This window comes from Malaclemys terrapin, chromosome 1, assembly GCF_027887155.1.
Source record: "Malaclemys terrapin pileata isolate rMalTer1 chromosome 1, rMalTer1.hap1, whole genome shotgun sequence".
Classification (NCBI taxonomy): domain Eukaryota; kingdom Metazoa; phylum Chordata; order Testudines; family Emydidae; genus Malaclemys; species Malaclemys terrapin.
In genome coordinates, this window is record NC_071505.1 from 354,405,962 (window position 1) to 354,425,826 (window position 19,865).

General features: G+C 47.6%; 1 protein-coding gene across 1 annotated transcript; it reads right to left on the reverse strand.

Moving 5' to 3' along the window:
• Positions 1-8,958: 8,958 nt before the first annotated feature.
• Positions 8,959-9,957, reverse strand: LOC128834118 (olfactory receptor 52M1-like). The gene has a single exon (XM_054022635.1). It carries the CDS (start codon positions 9,955-9,957, stop codon positions 8,959-8,961), a length of 999 nt encoding a protein of 332 aa, XP_053878610.1.
• Positions 9,958-19,865: the final 9,908 nt, after the last annotated feature.

A 19,865-nucleotide genomic window follows, 5' to 3' on the forward strand; every position in this document is an offset into this window, starting at 1 on the left:
GCAAAGAGATGGCCTATAACCATCTCCTTAAGAAGGAAATTGTGGAGCTGTGCAGAGAGAGAGGGCTTCACATTGGAAAGCTCACAAAGGCACAGCTGATTGCTCAGTTGGAAGAGGAGGCTCTCTTTAAGGAGCCATTTTGTGAGCCAGCTGAAAGCAGCCAGCTGATCCCAGGACCCACCTACCCGACCAGCAGGAGATCTTCACGACCGATCTTCACGACCGAGTTCCCTGTCATGGTGAGTTGGAAATGGAACTGAAACTGAAAGAGCTGGAGGAATGTGAGAAGTAATGGCAGGACCGTGAGAGACAGAGACAGCATGAACTGGTGGTGGTGGAGTGGAGAAGCTGAGAGAACCCTGCTGGGGTGCATGGGGAGAACCCTGCTGGGGTGCATGGCTAAGCCCACAGGGAACTCCGATATAAAAGTGCTGGGGAAGGGAAGGGGAGCAGACCGGGTTCGGTCACTGGGAGGATCAGGTTTGGTTGGGAGGAGAAGGGAAGCAGACCATGTTTAGTGTGGAGGGGGGCGGTGGGCGGAGTGCTGCCTTCATTTAAAGAAGGGGATGATATTGATGTCTGCCTCACTGCCATTGAGAAGGCTTGCAATGTGCACCAGGTTGACCCTGCAGACAGGCTTCAACATCTCACCCCCTTACTGGGTCCCAAGGCCACAGGGATGTTCAGCCAGATGGATGGGTGGAAGCAGGGGACTATGAGCTGTTCAAACAAACCCTGCTGTGCAAGTTTGAGCTGACCCCCGAGGCGTACAGGAAAAGGTTCTGGGGTATGCAGAAGATCCAGGGGATGACCTATCTGGAACTGGTCATGCTGATGGGGGAATACACCCGCAAGTAGGTAAATAGAGCTGGGGCACACACCAAAAAGGATGTGATTGAACTGGTGGGGCTGGAGCAACTATATGAACTCTGTCCCCCTGACGTGAGGATGTGGCTGGTAGACAAGAGTCCGAAGGACCTGCGCTGTGCAGGGCGTCTGGCTGACGAGTTTGTAGACAGCAGGTTGGGATATGGAATGGAATCCCAAGGGGAAAGGCCCAAATCGGTGGAGAAGGGGAGATACCCAGGGGATTCCCAGAAGGAAGACTAAGATAAATCCATCCTGAGAGGCACAGTCAATACAAGAGCTGACTGACCAGCCCCAGGGGATCAACGGACCTGAGGTGTTATTACTGCGGGCCAAGGTGCCATAGATGGGCCTGGTGCCAAAAGCTCAGCGACAGGATGAGCAAACTGAGCCCTCACAGGGTTAACTGGGTGGGAGCCCAGCCGGAGGAGGGCTGGATCCCCAGGCAGGAGGGGCTAGCAATTTATCAATGGCCCAAGAGAGAGGAGTCTCCCAGGCCAGGTCCTCGGGGAGGCGTGATGCTCGGGATTCAAAGGTCTCAGTATACAGAGTGGGGGTGGGGTGGCCCCTGAGGAGTGAGTGCCTCGTTCCCCTGGAGGAGGATGGCAACCAGTTCACTGGGTACTGGGACACGGGCACTGAGGTGACACTGGCCCAGCCTGTGGTGGTGGCCCCAGACCGGGTGGTGCCCAACACCAACCTGACCCTGACAGGCATGTGCAGGCCCCCGCTAAAAGTAACCGTGGTGAGGGTACATCTGAAATGGGGGGCCATGGAGGGCCCCAAAGATGTGGGGGTGCACCATCAGTTGCAACCGAGGTGCTGACCTGGTGGATTGTCTGGGCGGCCCCCAGAGTGCCCTAGTCCTCACCCATAGCCAGAACCAGTGAAGGGCACTCTGCCCTTACACTGCGAGGGGTACCCTGCAGGGGGCACGGGACCATACCCCAGCAGGAAGGGAGCCACTGGGGACAGGACTTGGTGGGGCTGCAGCCTCGGACCCAGCCACTGAGAGGGAGCAGGTCCCCACCATTTTCCCAGCCACTGAATTCTAGGCCGAGCTGTGGAAGGATCCCTCCTTAGAGAAGCTTAGGGAACTTGCTGGTCACAGCATAACAAAACCCTTGGGGGAAGACTGTTGGGAGAGATTCCTATGGTGTAAGAAACCTTAATAGGCACCAGCAGGAAAAGCGAGTATGGATACTGGTTATCCATCATTGTTTCTTAATGAGAGTCCATGCTGTAGGGAGTTTCCCATGCTCCTAGTTACTGAAAATCTTAGACTGGAAAGAAACAAAACCTCTGCCAAGACATGTGCCAAGGGAAAACATCCCAACTAGAACACACCTCAGGGAAAATTCTTGGGCATCATTGATTGCAGCTCCATGGAAACACCTGCTGATTCGCAGATGTGGCCAAAACAAAGACAATGTTCAGATGCCTAAGGAAAGGGATGGAGAATAACCTGCTCTGGATATGCGTGCAGTTTTTGTCACATAGTCTCTATAAAGTATATAGCAGATGGAAAAGGGATTTCTGAGACAGGCTATGAGAATGGGGGAGGCTACCATATGTGGACAGATGGAAAATCTGGGACTGTTTTGTTTAGAGAAGAGACAAAGAAGGGGTATATGATAGAGGAGAGGAAAATAACCCCCTGGTTCTCATGGGGGACTTCAATCACCATGACATATGCTGGGAGAGCAATACAGCAGGGAACAGACAATCCAGGAAGTTTTGGAGAGAATTGGGTACAACTTCCTGGTGTAAGTGCTGGAGGAAACAACTCTTGAACTGCTGCTCACAAACAACAAAGAATTGGTAGAGGAACTAGAAGTGGGTGGCAACCTGGGCAGCAGTGACCATGAGATGGTTGAGTTCAGGATCCTGACAAAAGGAAGAAAGGAGAGCAGCAGAATACAGACCCTGGATTTCAGAAAAGCCAACTTTGACTCCCTTAGAGAACTGATGGACAGGATGCCCTGGGAGGCTAATATGAGGGGGGAAGGAGTCCAGGAGAGCTGGCTGTATTTTAAAGAAGCCTTATTGAGGGTGCTGGAACAAACCACCCCAATGTGCAGAAAGAATAGCAACTATGGCAGGTGACCAGCTTGGCTTAAAAGAGAAATCTTCAGTGAGTTTAAATGAAGTTTGGGCCTAGGATGGCACTCACATTATCTGGGTGTATTAACAGAGCGCTTTTGCTAATAAATCGTGAGTCTTGAGTCTGACTTTGACATATGTTAGCAACAAGAAGAAGAACAGGAGTACTTGTGGCACCTTAGAGACTAACAAATTTATTAGAGCATAAGCTTTCGTGGACTACAGCCCACTTCTTCGGATGCATATAGAATGGAACATATAATGAGGAGATATATATACACACATACAGAGTGCTCTCTGTATGTGTGTATATATATCTCCTCATTATATGTTCCATTCTATATGCATCCGAAGAAGTGGGCTGTAGTCCACGAAAGCTTATGCTCTAATAAATTTGTTAGTCTCTAAGGTGCCACAAGTACTCCTGTTCTTCTTTTTGCGGATACAGACTAACACGGCTGTTACTCTGAAAGTTAGCAACAAGAAGAATGTCAGGGAGAGTGTGGGACCCTTACTGAATGGGGGAGCAACCTAGTGACAGAGGATGTGGAAAAAGCTGAAGTACTCAGCGCTTTTTTGCCTTGGTCTTCAGGTCAGCTCCCAGACAGCTGCACTAGGCAACACAGTATGGGGACGAGATAAGCATCCCTCAGTGGTGAAAGAACTGGTAAGAACTATTTAGAAAAGCTGGACATGCACAACTCCATGGGTCCAAATCTAATGTATCCAAGGGTGCTTAGGCAGTTGGCTAATGTGATTGCAGAACCATTGGCCATTATCTTTGAAATCTCATGACGATAGGGGCAAATCCCAGACGATTGGAGAAAGGGAAGAAGGAGAATCCAGGGAACAACAGACCAGTGAACAACCCGTCAGTCCCTGCAAAAATCATGGACCAGGTCCTCAAGGAATCCATTTTGAAGCACTTGGAGGAGAGGAAGATGAGAAGGAGCAGCCAACATGGATTCACTCAGGGCAAGTCATGCCTTACCAACCTGATTGCCTTCTGTGATGTCATAGCTAGCTCTGTGGATATGGGGAAAGTGGTGGATGTGATCTATGTTGACTTTAGAAAAGCTTTTGATATGGTCTCCCACAATATTCTTGCCGCCAAGTTAAAGAAGAATGGGCTGGATGAATGGATTATAAGGTGGATAGAAAGCTGGCTAGATCATCAGGCTCAATGGGTAGTGATCAATGGCTCCATGTCTAGTTGGCAGCCAGTTTCAAGTGGAGTGCCCCAGGGGTCGGTCCTAGGGCTGGTTTTGTTCAATATCTTCATTAATGATCTGGAGGATAGCGTGGACTGCACTCTCAGCAAGTTTGCAGATGTCACTAAACTGGGACAAGTGGTAGATACGCTGGAGGATAGGGATAGGATACAGAGGGACCTAGACAAATTAGAGGATTGAGCCAAAAGAAACCTGATGAGATTCAACAAGGACAAGTGCAGAGTCCTGCACTTAGGATGGAAGAATCCCATGCACTGTTACTGACTAGGGACCGAATGGCTAGGAAGCAGTTCTGCAGAAAAGGACCTAGGGGTTACAGTGGACGAGAAGCTGGATATGAGTCAACAGTGTGCCCTTGTAGCCAAAAAGGCTAACGGCATTTTGGGCTGTATAAGTAGGGGCATTGCCAGCAGATCAAGGGATGTGATCCTTCCCCTCTATTCGACATTGGTGAGGCCTTATTTGCAGTACTGTGTCCAGTTTTGGGCCCGACACTACAAGAAGGATGTGGAAAAATTGGAAAGAGGAGGGCAACAAAAATGATTAGGGGTCTGGAGCACATGACTTATGAGGAGAGGCTGAGGAAACTGGGATTGTTTAGTCTGCAGAAGAGAAGAATGGGGGGGGGGGATTTCATAGCTGCTTTCAACTACCTGAAGGGGGATTCCAAAGAGGATGGATCTAGACTGTTCTCAGTGGTACCTGATGACAGAACAAGGAGTAATGGTCTCAAGTTGCAGTTGGGGAGGTTTAGGTTGGATATTAGGAAAAACTTTTTCACTAGGAGGGTGGTGAAGCACTAGAATGGGTTACCTAGGGAGTTGGTGGAATCTCCTTCCTTAGAGGTTTTTAAGGTCAGGCTTGACAAAGCCCTGGCTGGGATGATTTAGTTGGGAATTGGTCCTGCTTTGAGCAGGGGTTTGGACTAGATGATCTCCTGAGGTCCCTTCCAACCCTTATATTCTATGATTCTATGATTGTAAATTCCATTTATTCTCATTGCCATTGATGCACAACCTGTATCCTGTGATTAAAACACATGTCTGAGCCAAGTGTGCTTTTACAGTATTTTTATGATCTAATATTAAACTTCTGGGTAATTTTGTGCAATATTATCACTGAGTGCCTCTTTTCCCATAATCTTAGAGCATTGGTTTATTTTCCAGTAACTTATGCCATCATTTCTTGTCTCGAACACCTACAATAGCTAAACTAAAGTCTTGTAGGCCTCAACCTACAGGTTCTTGCGTTCCAGCTTGTCTTACTCATGTCTAGTAGTTGGTTCCTCTAAATACTGATCAGCTCACACATCTATAATCCCACAATTTAACCCTAATTAACATACAGTGAAAATATAGTATAACATATTGATTAATCATAACATCACAAAATAAATGAATAATGAACTAAAATTATTGGCTACAATTTAGACCCCATCATTTTATATGTATAGTTGGGATGATATTTTCCAATGTGCATTATTTTGTGCACATCATCCTGGAGCAGCTTTCGGATTTGGTCAGAGCCCTCCAGGGTGTTCAGGGGCCACCTCCTGGAACTCCTGGCTTCTCCTCCAGCTGGAACCTCTCTCTGCTGCAGCCAGAGCCCTGCAACCAAAGAGTCACCTCTGACACCCTGGTGCCTCTCTCCTGCCCCAGCTTCTTCTGACTCATCCAGTCTCTGTGTTTTTGAAGGGCTGGAACAACACTTTCTCTCTCTGTTCCCTTTTCTGGGGATGTCCCATTTCTTCCATGCCCGCCCCTCTGCAGAGAAGCTGGAGAAAACTGCTTTTATCTAGAATTCAGTTATTCCCTCCTTCTACTGGGTGAGCTCTCGCTGGGGCTGAAAGTCAATAACCAAACTATTTATAGAGAGATGTCTCTACCTCAGCCTTCTGCCCCTTCATACAAGGTGAGTGAGAGAAAAGTACAGGAAAAGCCCAAAGACATAGTGGATACAGATGGTTTCTATAACAAAGGGTGAGTTAATGGGGTTTCCACCCATCTAGGTTTTATCTGGACACTCTGTTTTTTGGCTTCTGTGTCTGGGTGCCATGCAGGGTTGTCGGGTGCCTGGTTTTGAACTAGAAAGTTCAGCCAAGAAGAGCATCTGGCTGTGTCTGCTTCCTGCAGGGCAGGGTGGAGGTATTGGGTCATTCACCCAGGCCTGCCCCTCCTCAACCAGGGCCACATCATACCAACAGGGAGGCCCCTTGTCAGGCTTCAGCAGCTCCAACCAGTCCCAGAGAAGAGGTAGCCCACCTGGGGCAGAGATGGAGGTGGAGAAGATCCAGTGAGTGATGCGGGGAGGGGAGTAGAGAAGCCAGGGACAAGGGCAGGGAAATGGTGGAAGAAATGGAGAATGGAGCTGGGTCTCAATGGACTAGGTGGGGCATGGGAAGAGGCCTAGGGGAAATATATGGGGCAGAGGTCAGGGTCTTAAGGGAATGGGGGGGGGCAGGGGAGAGTCGTGAGGTCCAATTACCAGCAGTTAGAAAGGTGGCAGTCCAATGACTTAATGAGTGGTATACAGACAGATTCTCCAGTTCTCACACTGACAGCACAGTAATATAAGGGAAGGGTATAAAGTCTCTCTGACTGCCCAGTGAGTGATTCAGGGAAGAGGGCCGAGCACCATGTCACCAGCCAGCTGTGCATGGAGCTCAGTCTGAGAGCTGTATTTTAAAGAATCCTTATTGCGATTGCAGGAACAAACCATCCCGATGTGTACAAAGAATAGTAAATATGGCAGGCGACCAGCTTGGCTAAACAGTGAAATCCTTACTGATCTTAAACGCAAAAAAGAAGCTTACAAGAAGTGGAAGATTGGACAAATGACCAGGGAGGAGTATAAAAATATCTCTCAGGCATGCAGGAGTGAAATCAGGAAGGCCAAATCACACTTGGAGTTGCAGCTAGCAAGAGATGTTAAGAGTAACAAGAAGGGTTTCTTCAAGTATGTTAGCAACAAGAAGAAAGTCAAGGAAAGTGTGGGACCCTTACTGAATGGGGGAGGCAACCTAGTGACCGAGGATGTGGAAAAAACTAACGTACTCAATACTTTTTTTGCCTCTGTCTTCACGAACAAGGTCAGCTCCCAGACTGCTGCACTGGGCAGCACAGTATGGGAAGAAGGTGACCAGCCCTCTGTGGAGAAAGAAGTGGTTCGGGACTATTTAGAAAAACTGGATGTGCATAAGTCCATGGGGCCGGATGCGCTGCATCCGAGGGTGCTAAAGGAGTTGGCGGATGAGATTGCAGAGCCATTAGCCATTATTTTTGAAAACTCATGGCGATCAGGGGAGGTCCCGGATAACTGGAAAAAGGCTAATGTAGTGCCCATCTTTAAAAAAGGGAAGAAGGAGGATCCGAGTAACTACAGGCCAGTCAGCCTCACTTTTCAGTCCCTGGAAAAATCATGGAGCAGGTCCTCAAGGAATCAATTATGAAACATTTAGAGGAGAGGAAAGTGATCAGGAACAGTCAGCATGGATTCACCAAGGGGAAGTCGTGCCTAACTAACCTAATTGCCTTCTATGATGAGATAACTGGGTCTGTGGATGAGGGGAAAGCAGTGGATGTGTTATTCCTTGACTTTAGCAAAGCTTTTGATACGGTCTCCCACAGTATTCTTGCAAACAAGTTAAAGAAGTACGGGTTGGATGAGTAGACTGTAAGGTGGATAGAAAGCTGGCTAGATCGTCGGGCTCAACGGGTAGTGATCAATGGCTCCATGTCTACTTGGCAGCTGGTATCAAGCGGAGTGCCCCAAGGGTTGGTCCTGGGGCCGGTTTTCTTTAATATCTTTATTAATGATCTGGAGGATGGTGTGGATTGCACTCTCAGCAACTTTGCAGATGACACTAAACTAGGAGGCGTGGTAGATACACTAGAGGGTAGGGATCGGATACAGAGGGACCTAGACAAATTAGAGGATTGGGCCAAAAAAAACCCTGATGAGGTTCAACTAGGACAAGGGCATAGTCCTGCACTTAGGACGGAAGAATCCCATGACTGCTAGGGACCGAATGGCTAGGTAGCAGTTCTGCAGAAAAGGACCTAGGGGTCACAGTGGACAAAAAGCTGGATATGAGTCAACAGTGTGCCCTTGTTGCCAAGAAGGCTAACGGCATTTGGGGCTGTATAAATAGGGGCATTGCCAGCAGATCGAGGAACGTGATCGTCCCCCTTTATTCAACATTGGTGAGGCCTTATTTGCAGTACTGTGTCCAGTTTTGGTCCCCACACTACAAGAAGGATGTGGAAAAATTGGAAAGAGTCCAGTGGAGGGCAACAAAAATGATTAGGGGTCTGCAGCACATGACTTATGAGGAGAGGCTGAGGGAACTGGGCTTGTTTAGTCTCCAGAAGAGAAGAATGAGGGGGGATTTGATAGCTGCTTTCAACTACCTGAGGGGGGTTCCAAAGAGGATGGAGCTCGGCTGTTCTCAGTGGTGGTAGATGACAGAACAAGGAGTAATGGGCTCAAGTTGCAGTGGGAGAGGTCTAGGTTGGATATTAGGAAACACTATTTCACTAGGAGGGTGGTGAAGCACTGGAATGGGTTCCCTAGGGAGGTGGTGGAATCTCCTTCCTTAGAGGTTTTTAAGGCCCGGCTTGACAAAGCCCTGGCTGGGATGATTTTGTTGGGAATTGGTCCTGCTTTGAAACGGGGGTTGGACTAGATGACCTCCTGAAGTCCCTTCCAACCCTGATATTCTATGATTCTATGAGAGCCAGAGCACCAGGAGAAAACTTTAGGTCCCTTTATGAGTATAGAGCCGGAGCAGCCTGTCCCGGATCTGTCTGGTCCTCACCTCATAGATGATGGGGTTCAGCATGGGGGGCAGCAAGAGGCATATGTTGGCAATGAGAACATGGAAATGTATGGCCACATTCTGCCCAAACCGGTACATAAGTGAGGAGAAGAGACCTGGGATGTAAAAGCCTAAGATGGCACAGAGGTGGGATCCACAGGTCCCAAAAGTCTTGAGCCGGGCGTCCTTTGTGGGGAGGCTGAATATGGCCCTGAGGATCTGGATATAGGACACAGCAATAAAAATCACATCCAGACCCATCACACAGAATATCACAAAAAGGCCGTAGTAACTATTGACGCGTGTATCGGCACAGGCCAGCTTCACCACGGCTATGTGTGAGCAAAACGGCTCAGGAATGATGTTGGTTCTGCAATATGGCCATTGCCTTACCAGGAAGGGCAAGGGCAATGCAAGCAAGCCACTGCGCACCACCACAGCCAGGCCAATCTTGGCCACCAAAGGGTTTGTGAGGATGGTGGAATGTCTCAGGGGATGGCAGATGGCCACATACCGATCCAAAGCCATGGCCACGAAGATCCCAGACTCCATCGCTAAGAAGCAGTGAATGAAGTACATCTGGGTTAAGCAGGCACTGAAATCTATATCCCTGGAATTGAACCAGAAGATGCTCAGCATTTTGGGAACGATGGACATAGACATGACCAGATCGGTGATGGCCAGCATGCAGAGGAAATAGTACATGGGCCCATGGAGACTCGGCTCCATCTTCACAATGAAAAGGATGGTGAAGTTCCCCAAGATGGCTATGATGTACATGGTGCAGAAGGGGATGGAGATCCAGACATGGGCCGTCTCCAGGCCAGGAATGCCCAGCAGGATGAAGGTGGAGGGGTTGGTGAAGTCGGTTGTGTTCGAATCTGACATGGAGTAGGGGAGAAGGTGTCCAACACTGAGGCATAACGGTGTCTCCTGCATGTACCGTACGTTCCCCTGACTTCCTGTATGTGCCCAGAGTCTAGGGTGTTCGTCGCAGGACAAATGCCTGAATGGAGAGACAAAGTTAATATGAGAAACTGCATGCACATGCTTAGGGAGATCTGAGAGTGGGAAAAAAACATTTTCAAAGACATGCCGGGGCAAACAACACAACTAGAACACACCTCAGGGAAAGGATCCGGGCATCATTGATAGCAGCTCCACAGAAACACCTGCTCATTCACAGCAGTGGCCGAAGACAGTGTTCGGATGCCTGAAGGAATCCGATGGAGAATACTCTGCTCTGGATATGTGCTCAGTTTTGGTCATCCAGTCTTTATTAAGGATATAGCAGACAGAAAGGGGATTTCTAAGACAGGCTATGCGAATGGGGGAGGCTGCCATATGCTGACTTTCCGTATGTCCCCAGGGTCTAGGGTGATGGTTGCCGTACAAATGCCTGGGTAGAGAGACAATGTTAATATGAGACACCACATGCACTACTGGGAGCTGTTCTCATGGGTGAAGCAGCTTGGTTTCTCTTCACACACTTAGAATTGACATTTTCATTATTCAGAGAAATGAATTATAAACAACTGACCCTAATAATGCCAATTCCATATTTGATGGCATGTGTCTGTAATTCCTACATGTCGTAGTGTGGTAAAGCACTAGGATGAAACACACATGTGGATACTGGTTATCCCTCATTGCTGCTTAATGCAATGAATGCCAGGCTAGAGAGTCCATGCTGTAGGGAATTCCCCATTCACCTGGTGGTTCAAAATCTGAGCCTGGAAAAAAAGCAAATCTTTGATGGGTGGAACATCCCAACTAGAATACAACTCAGTGAAAAGATGTGGCTGTCCACTGATAGCAGCTCCAGAGAAACACCTGCTCATTGGCAGTTGTGGCCAAAAGAAAAACAGTGTTCACATATCTAATGAACGGGATGGACATTCGCTCAGTTTTGGTCACCCAGTCTCTCTAAAGGATACAGCAGATAGAACAGGGATTTCTGAGACAGGCTCCGAGAATGGGGAAGGTTGCCATATGCAAACAGACTGAAAACTCTGGGACTGTTTCATTTAGAGAAGAGACAGAGTGAGCCTATGACATAGGAGAGCAAAATAAAGAATGGAACTAATTATATTGAAATGGATAGAGAACAGTTCCCAACCAGTAATGTCTATAGATACTTTTTTCTTTAAAGAGCTAATTCCCCAAAGTTGAGCAAAATTATCATCTTAACTGATTCGGAGGAAAGAATTAGACAGAAAAATGGGAATGAAATGTAGGAATTCTTTAAGAAGAGATTATTAGATAGCTTAAAACCACAAATCCACAGTCAAGAAAGTGGACAACTTTGGAGAAAATGCTGGTTCATTGGCAAAGTGGAGGCAGCAATTAGAGGTGAAAAACAATATCAAACAAATCAGGAAAAAGGGAAAATAGAAAGCAAATAATACAAACTGGAAGCTATGAAAATTGATGAGGGATGTTAAAAGCATCAGGGAAAAATCCATGCTTGGCAGGGCTAAGGATCTAAATAAGGAGTATCTTATTAAGTATATTAATATAAAAGAAATCATAGAAAAGATGTAGGCCAATTCTGAGAGGGAAAAAGGAAGCTTCAGAATGTTTCAAAAAAAGTAGTGTGTTCAAGAAATCATTTTTTTCTGCATTCGGAAAGAAGCGGTATGAGGTACTGATATCACAGGAAGTGTTGAAATACTTTCCAGTCCATTAGAAGTCAAGGAGGATGTTAAACAGTAGCAACAGGAGAACCTCAGAGTTACGAACACCAGAGTTACGAACTGACCGATCAACCTTAATAACGTTAAGAAACAATGGAAAAACTGGTATGGGATTATTCAAAAAAAAAAAAAAAAACCTCTAGGAATATAATTAATGCCAGTCAACAACATGGTTTATGGAAAACAGATCTTGCCGTATAACCCAATTTCATCCTTTAATGACTGTACACATTTGGTTGATCAAGGGAACTGTCAGGGCCGGCTCCAGGCACCAGCTTGCCAAGCAGGTGTTTGGGGCGGCCATTCTGGAGAGGGGCGGCACATCCAGGTATTCAGCGGCAATTCGGTGGACGGTCCCTCACTCCCACTTGGAGCGAAGGACCTTCTGTCGAATTGCCGCCGCAGATCGCTATCACGGCTTTTTTTTTTTGTGCCGCTTGGGGCGGCAAAAACCCTGGAGCCGGCCCTGGGAACTGTGCAGATGCAATAGACTTCAATTTCTCTGAGACATTTGATTTAGTAGGGGAAAACATTCAGATAAAAAAACACTGTACAATACCAGTGGAGCACATGTAAAATGGACTAAAACCTGGCAGATCTCAGAAAGCCATTGTCAATGGTCATTATCAGTGATTGGGGCTGTTTCTAGTGGGGGTTCTACAGGAATCAGTTCTAGGCCTGATGCTTTTCAATATTTTCATCAATGATCTGGAAGGAAATAGAAAATCACTGCAGATAAAATTTGTGGATGACCCAAAGATTGGCAGCTTGGTTACAATGAGGCATCCAGCACAGGTACACCAATTGATCTGGAGCATTTGGTGAGCTGGGTCTGTGCAAACAAAATGTTTTAATACAGTCACATGAAAAGTGATCCTCTCAGAACAGGCAATGCAGGCCCGACCCACAGACTAGGGCACTTTATTACGGAACGCAGGGACCCCGAATTGGATTTAGGGCAACACTGTGGACAATCACCTCATCATGAGCTCCCAGTGCGATGCTGTGGCCAAAAGTGCTGATGTGAGCCTTGGATCAGGGCCGCAGGGGATTAGCGGGGGGCCTGGCACCGGGAGCAGGAGTTGGATCTGCCCCCCTCCCCCCCCCGCACTCACAGGTGGCAGCGGGAAGCAGAGTGACCTGACCCCAGCCCGCTCCACTCCCACAGCTCCCAGCCCTGTTGCTTGGAGGAAGGAGTCAGGTCCACCCCTGCACTCACCAGCGGCGGGAAGCGGAGCAATGCGGCTGCGAGCTGGTGAGTGCAGGGGCAGACGCGACCCCTTCTGTCTTCTCCAGTACCTCTGCTAATCCCACGAGCCATGTCACTCGGGGGAGAGGGCGTGGGGGAAAGGGTGGAATGGGGGCGGGGTGGGGGCGGAGCAGGGGTGGAAAGATATGGGGCGGGACAGATCCATGGCAGGAGCTTGGGAGGAAGGGGTCAAATGGGGGCAGGGCAGGGGCAGAGCAGGGGGGCTGGCTGGGGGATGGGGTGAGCTGCTGGAGCCAGCGCCGCATACACAGCATGCAGCTGTCTAGGGCCCCACGTATGCCTAAGGACGGCCCTGCCGTGGATGCATAAACACAGGAGTGGGGAGTTGAAGCAGGCAAAGAAATTACCTCTGCATGTGGCATTGGTGAAACTGACTGTGTCCAGTTCTGGGGTCCACATTTCAAAAGGGATGATGAAAAATTTGAGATGGTGGAGAAAAGAGCCACAAAAATAATTGGAGGCTGCAGAAAATGCCGGACAGAGACAGAGATTTAAAGAACTTTGTTTATTTATCTTAAATAGCAATAACTGGCTCTGTAATCCAGCGGAGAAAGGCAGAGCAAGGCCCAATGGCTGGAAGCTGAAGCCAGACATATTCCAGTAGCAAATAAGGGCCAAATGTTTAGCACTGAGGGTGATTAATCGTTGGAACAAACGGCAAAGGGAAGTGGTGGATTCTCCAACTCCCCATATCTGCAGACCCAGACTGGATGCTTTTTTTTAAGATCTGCTTGAGGGTTTGTCTACACTCAAAACGCCACAGCAGCACTGCCATAGCGCTTCAGTGTAGACACGACTTACACCGATGGCAGGGGTTCTCCTATCAGCGTGGGTAATCCACCTCCCTGAGAGGCGGTAGCTAGGTCAGCTGAAGAATTAATTTGTGGATCTCATACCATCTACACCGGGGTTAAGTTGAATTAGCTACATCTATCAGGGGTGTGGGTTTTCTTATTTGCTGTCTCTAAAAAAAGCAAATGTAATGTCACGTTGTGTTATTGGAGGCATAGCATGGAGGTCACAATATATGATAGTACCTCTCTACTCGGCGATGGTTAGGCCTCAGTTGAAGTACTGTGTTAAATTTTGTATGGAAGGATGTAGGGAAATTGGAACGGATCCAGATGCAAGTTAAAAAGATGTTATGAGGGATGGTGGCAGCCATATGTGAAAGCTGAAGGCACCGACTGTGCCTCAATAAAGTCCTTCTAGGGGGGCAGGGAGCTTAGACCTGGCTCAGGTTACATGCTCAGGTATCATGCCTCAATGAAGACACTCCCTGCTCTCCCATCCCCAAAGCAGGCAGTCCCAGTAAAACTCCCCTGCGACATCCCCAGGTCAATCCGCCCCACTCCCTGGTCTGTCACAAAGAGTCAGTGGGGTCAAACTCCAGCACAGCAGATTTAGAGGAACTCTCAGGAAAGAACTTCCTAACTGTAATAACAGGACAATGGAACAGACAACTTGGGAGGTTCTGGAAGCTCCTTCACAGGAAGCTTTCTAAATGAGGCAGGAAAGCCATCTGTCTGGGATGGTTTAGACCAAACACATCCTACATCTTGGCAGGGGGGCAGACTAGCTAACCTTCGGTCCCTTCTCACCCTGTGGCTCTATGCTTCTCCAATGTAAAATCCTGGTGTGGACCAGGCCTTGGAGACACGCAAGTCAAGGGGCTCCATGTAGGAGTAACTGGGTGAAATGTAATGGCCTATGTTATACAGGAGGTCAGACTGGATGGCCTAATGGAACATTCTCATGTTATCCCTGTGCACCCATCGATAAAGGAAGTAGAACAGACATTTATATCTACTGTGTCTCACAACACACAAACAAGGGAACATTCAATTCTAATGAAAGTCTGAACTTATAACACTGAGAAAAGAAAATCGTTTACATAATCCATATTTGGTCTGTGGAACTCCTTGCCACAGACATTATTGGAGCACAGAGCTTAGCTGAATGGGATTCACAAATGGTTTGGCCATTATAGGCACCACCTTTAGTTAAGGCTGTCTGATGCTTTCCATTAGGAGACCCAATTTTCATTTTCAGTTCTTTATACATTTGCCAAACTTTAAGCATTTGGACTGAAAATTCCCATGCTGGGTATCTGCTTCTGGCTGAATTGTTTTTTGAAAGTTTCAGACGTAACATTTCACTCAACTTCTCGAATGAAGCTAGGTGAGAAGTTGTCTTGTCCATGTTGAAAAATTCTTAGAATTGTTCCAGTGAGGAGCCCTAGCACCTCCATGCTCTCCAGCTGATAAAAGTCAGGTAACAACCCCCCATCCCTCATTAACAGTTGCAAATTTTCCAAACTTTAGGCATTCAGAGTGACATTTCCTACATTGGGTGTCTGCTTCCGGCTGAATTTTTTTTTTTTTTTTAAGTTGCAGACGTAACTTCTGAACTGAACATAACAGTTCAGCCGATTTCTTCAATGAAGCTAGGAAAACATATGTCTTGCCCCTGTTGTTCAAATGAGGAGCCCTTCCACCTCTGTGATTTCCACCAGATAAAAGTCAGGTAACACCCTCACCCCCCAGTTCACAGCCAGAGTCCTGAAATGCAAGAGGAGGATGTGACAGTGTCTGTGCATTAACACACAGCTGGATTCTCTGGTCTTTACTCACTTCTTACTCCAAGTGGAGATTTGCCTCAATGTGGCCTTAGCAAACTATGGGCCAGGGCATCAAAATTTGGCCTTGTATTGTACATCTACTAACACCTTTCCTCCTGAAGGAAATACTGTGCCACTGAAATGCAGCCACCTTGGCGTTGCAGTGGGCAGAGATTCACAGAAAAGAGGGACATTTTGGCCCATGATACTGGAGTTAACTCATCCCCTGTGCAAGGTCCCTGGGATGTTTAATGGCTGCACAGAGCGGAAAGGACCCCAGACCTATTCTCTATCCCATCACACCCACATTGCACTGGGTTTGTCAAGCAGGTGAGCTCCTCAGCAAGAGATGGGTACCTGTGAATCCTGAGGTGGAAGTGTCTTCCCTGGGAATCCCCCTCAGGTAGCCGTGTCCCACACCTCTCTCCACCCAGCATCTGCAGCAGCATCCGATGCTGATACAGAGGTCCGCACTATTTATAACAGAGCTCTGTGCAATCCCAGTGGGGTTCGCTCAGCCTCTGGGGAGAAGCAGCATCTGAACGTAACCAGTTTGCAGACCAGCCTGTCTGGGCTTCTGTGTTCTTTACCCAGCTTTAGGAGTAAACAGTAATTAAGGGACCTTCCCAAAGGGAGATGAGATCTCTTGGGCTCTGTGCTGCGTCTGACAGGAGTTGGCTGCTCTGTGCATTTGTTTATTAGGAAAAAAAACTAGAGATAATGCTTAGGTCTCCATAGGGTCTGATACCCTGTAAATGCCCAGGTAGATTGTAGACAGACAGATCTGGAGAAATTTGACTGAGGGGAGACACGAGCACTTTCTGCAGGTACATGGGGCTGTTGCTAAGGGGTCAGAGATCAGTAATTCTCCTCCGTAACTATCATCATACTGTGCAGCACCTTTCAATGAAAGTCACTAGCAAAGGAAAGTGACTATAAACATATCCCCATTATACATATAAGTAAACTGAGGCACAGGGTGACATGAATTGTCCAGGGCAACATGAATTGACACAGAGATTGAGTGTCAGAATGAGAGACAGAACCCAGGAGACCTGACTGCCCTGCCTTAACCACGGTCTCTCCATCACACCAAGAGGGAAATGGACTCCCGCTCTGGCAGGGGCTGTTCGTTGGTGGGATGCAGAGGAAAGGTTGGAAGAGGGAGTCTGAGTTAAGGTTGTTGAAAGACAGGGGGGCTGCCTGGTGATGCTTGGAGGAAACAGCCAAGTTGACAGACGTCCACCTCTCACTTTTAAATAACTCTTTCCTCCTTTCTTTGTACAAGGATCAGGCTCCCTGGAGGAAACAAGGTTTTATCTGCTCTTCCTGTCCTCCAGTGGCTGTAGTGTCCCAGCTGCTTGCCCTGCTAGACCCCGGACAATGCCCCTTGCTAAGTGCCTAGCAGCTGTAGCACCATCGTGGGAGGAGAACATGGTGGGATGCTGTATGATTGAATATGACCATTTTTATCACTGTTGTTACCACTATTATTCATTTGCAACAAAACTTGTACAAAGTATGTCATGTCAGGTGTCAATGGGAAAGTTACGAGTTGCTAAGTACAATTATCCTGTTTATGTGCAAGTATCATCTTTGTATCTGAAGTTATGATTATTGGCCATGGACTTGTATCTTATACCTGTTTTGTATACTTGGGTAACACCACACAGGTAGCATTTACATGAAGCCCAGACAGCTCTGTGTTGATGGCCCTTCCAGGACACTTAGCTCTCACAATGGGCCATAGAAGAAACACACACAGCAAGAATATGGGCAATGGCTGCCCCTGTGAGTCAGCAAAGCACTTAAGGACATGTGACATGCTCATGTGACCCTGGACTCCAACTTGGGCCAGTAACTTTCCACAAACAGGGTCTGTGGGCTTTGTTCGGGACAGTAAAATTCCATGCACAGAGCAGAGGATATAGAAGGACCCCCAAGACATCTCCATCTTGTCTTTATTTCCTGCTTGATTTCTCTGGACTGGATTTCTAACAACGAAGTTCAGAACAAGGACTGATGACCCCCAACCTGATTGGGTGATTCCAGAGAGATTTTTGCAAGCCAGCAGTTTATTCCATCACTGCTCTGTTCCTGATCTCTGAACACTGAAAAATCACTTGGATGTATCTGATTGGGAGCAGTGTGATCGTAGGGTAAGATCTGAGTTCTATATTGGCCTGGCTGTGCGGCTGATCTCTTGGGACTGGATGCTGTTGCAAAAAAAAGCAAACATGATTCTGGGATGCTTTAACAGATGTGTTGTGAGCAAGACACGAGAAGTCATTCTTCCACTCTACTCTGCGCTGCTTAGGCCTCAACTGGAATATTGTGTCCAGTTCTGGGCACCGCATTTCAAGAAAGATGTGGAGAAATTGGAGAGGGTCCAGAGAAGAGCAACAAGAATGATTAAAGGTCTTGAGAACATGACCTATGAAGGAAGGCTGAAAGAATTGGGTTTGTTTAGTTTGGAAAAGAGAAGATTGAGAGGGGACATGATAGCAGTTTTCAGGTATCTAAAAGGGTGTCATAAGGAGGAAGGAGGAAACTTGTTCATCTTAGCCGCTAATGATAGAACAAGAAGCAAAGGGCTTAAACTGCAGCAAGGGAGGTTTAGGTTGGACATTAGGAAACAGTTCCTAACTGTCAGGGTGGTTAAACACTGGAATAAATTGCCTAAGGAGGTTGTGGAATCTCCATCTCTGGAGATATTGACGAGTAGGTTAGATAAATGTCTATCAGGGATGGTCTAGACAGTATTTGGTCCTGCCATGTGGGCAGGGGACTGGACTCGATGACCTCTCGAGGTCCCTTCCAGTCCTAGAATCTATGAATCTATGAATGTTATTTTCCCCTCCCTCCCTTCCCTAGCTACATAAACAAGCCGTGGCTCAGGGCCCCTTCCCCCCTCCCATGAGAACTGCTGATGTGGGAAATTTATGGCAACAAATTGGTTCAGAGAAATGCATCATGTGTAATGCTATGAGTAATAGATAGGGATGGGTTTCCTAACAGTGAGTGTTTCTATAATCTAATAAGGGTTTTGGGGGTATTGTAATGGATGTAGGCGTGTACATACTAACCTAACCAAAAAGAGTGTGTTGGAATTAATTCAGGGCTCACCGGACAATTGGATCCGGGGAACAAGTATCACAATATAACAGCTTGTACTCATATCCGTCTCTGGGTCGACCTGCTCTTTTTCTTCTAACAATTAGGACCTTTTGACAGCAACACACGAGAAATAATAAATAATCATCTCTGTTTAATGCATGGAGAGGCTGTGCCCAGGGTCACCCAGTGAATCCGTGGCAGAGATGGGTCTCTTCACTCCGAGCTCCCTGATGTCTGATGACACTTTATTTCTAGTTAAATGACTTGGGCCAAATCCTCATATAGTGTAAGTGGGTGCCACCTCACTGAAATCAGGGGAGATCCCGTGCACTATATAAACCAATGGAGAGAAAGAACCAGGTGTCTGTGCTGCTGCATGGACTGTATGAGCCATGTCTGAGAGAGACTAAGCCCTTTCTGCTGTCTCAGTTTCCCCATCTGTAAAAGGGGGATACTTCTTGGGAGTAATGAGCAATAGTCTGTGAAGCACCAATCAACAGTCAACTCTGTGTCCATGTGTCACCATGCCTCAGTTGGACACAGCTGAGGATGCCAAATTCAGGACCAACTGCTGAGAAATAGGGCAGACTCACCCCAAACTGTGGTTATTCTATCATTAAATTATACCAAGCCAGTAACAAAAGTAACCTTCTGTCTTACCACACTGGTTAACAGAAACCAAAAAATCAGTCTCCTTAGGCATCCCAGCTCTTGGCTCACCTCTGGGGCACTGGAGTGTATGATGAGTGGTTACTGAAAACAGGTTTAATCAGATATAGGGTCCCTCCAGTTTCAGTGCAGCCACTAAGGTCTTCAAAAGTCCATACATGGTCCTTAAGCACATAAGTCCCACTGATTTAGGCCCCTAGGAGCTCGGCTGATGGGCTGGAGAGAAGAGCCGATTTCCCCCTGGGATTGCCAGCTGTGAGCCCTCTCCTGGAGCCAGGTGCCTAGGACAGGTCAGCACTGCCTCGTGAGAGACCCGAGAGAGATGTGGGAGACCCAGATCCAAAATATCTGCTCTACTTGATTTGGAGCAGGGTGTTAAACACAGGTCTCCCACGTCCCACTTGAGTGCCCTGAGCACCAGGCAAATGGCTGTTCTGTGTGGGGCGCTCAGTCTCTCCAGTTGCAGCTGTTCCAC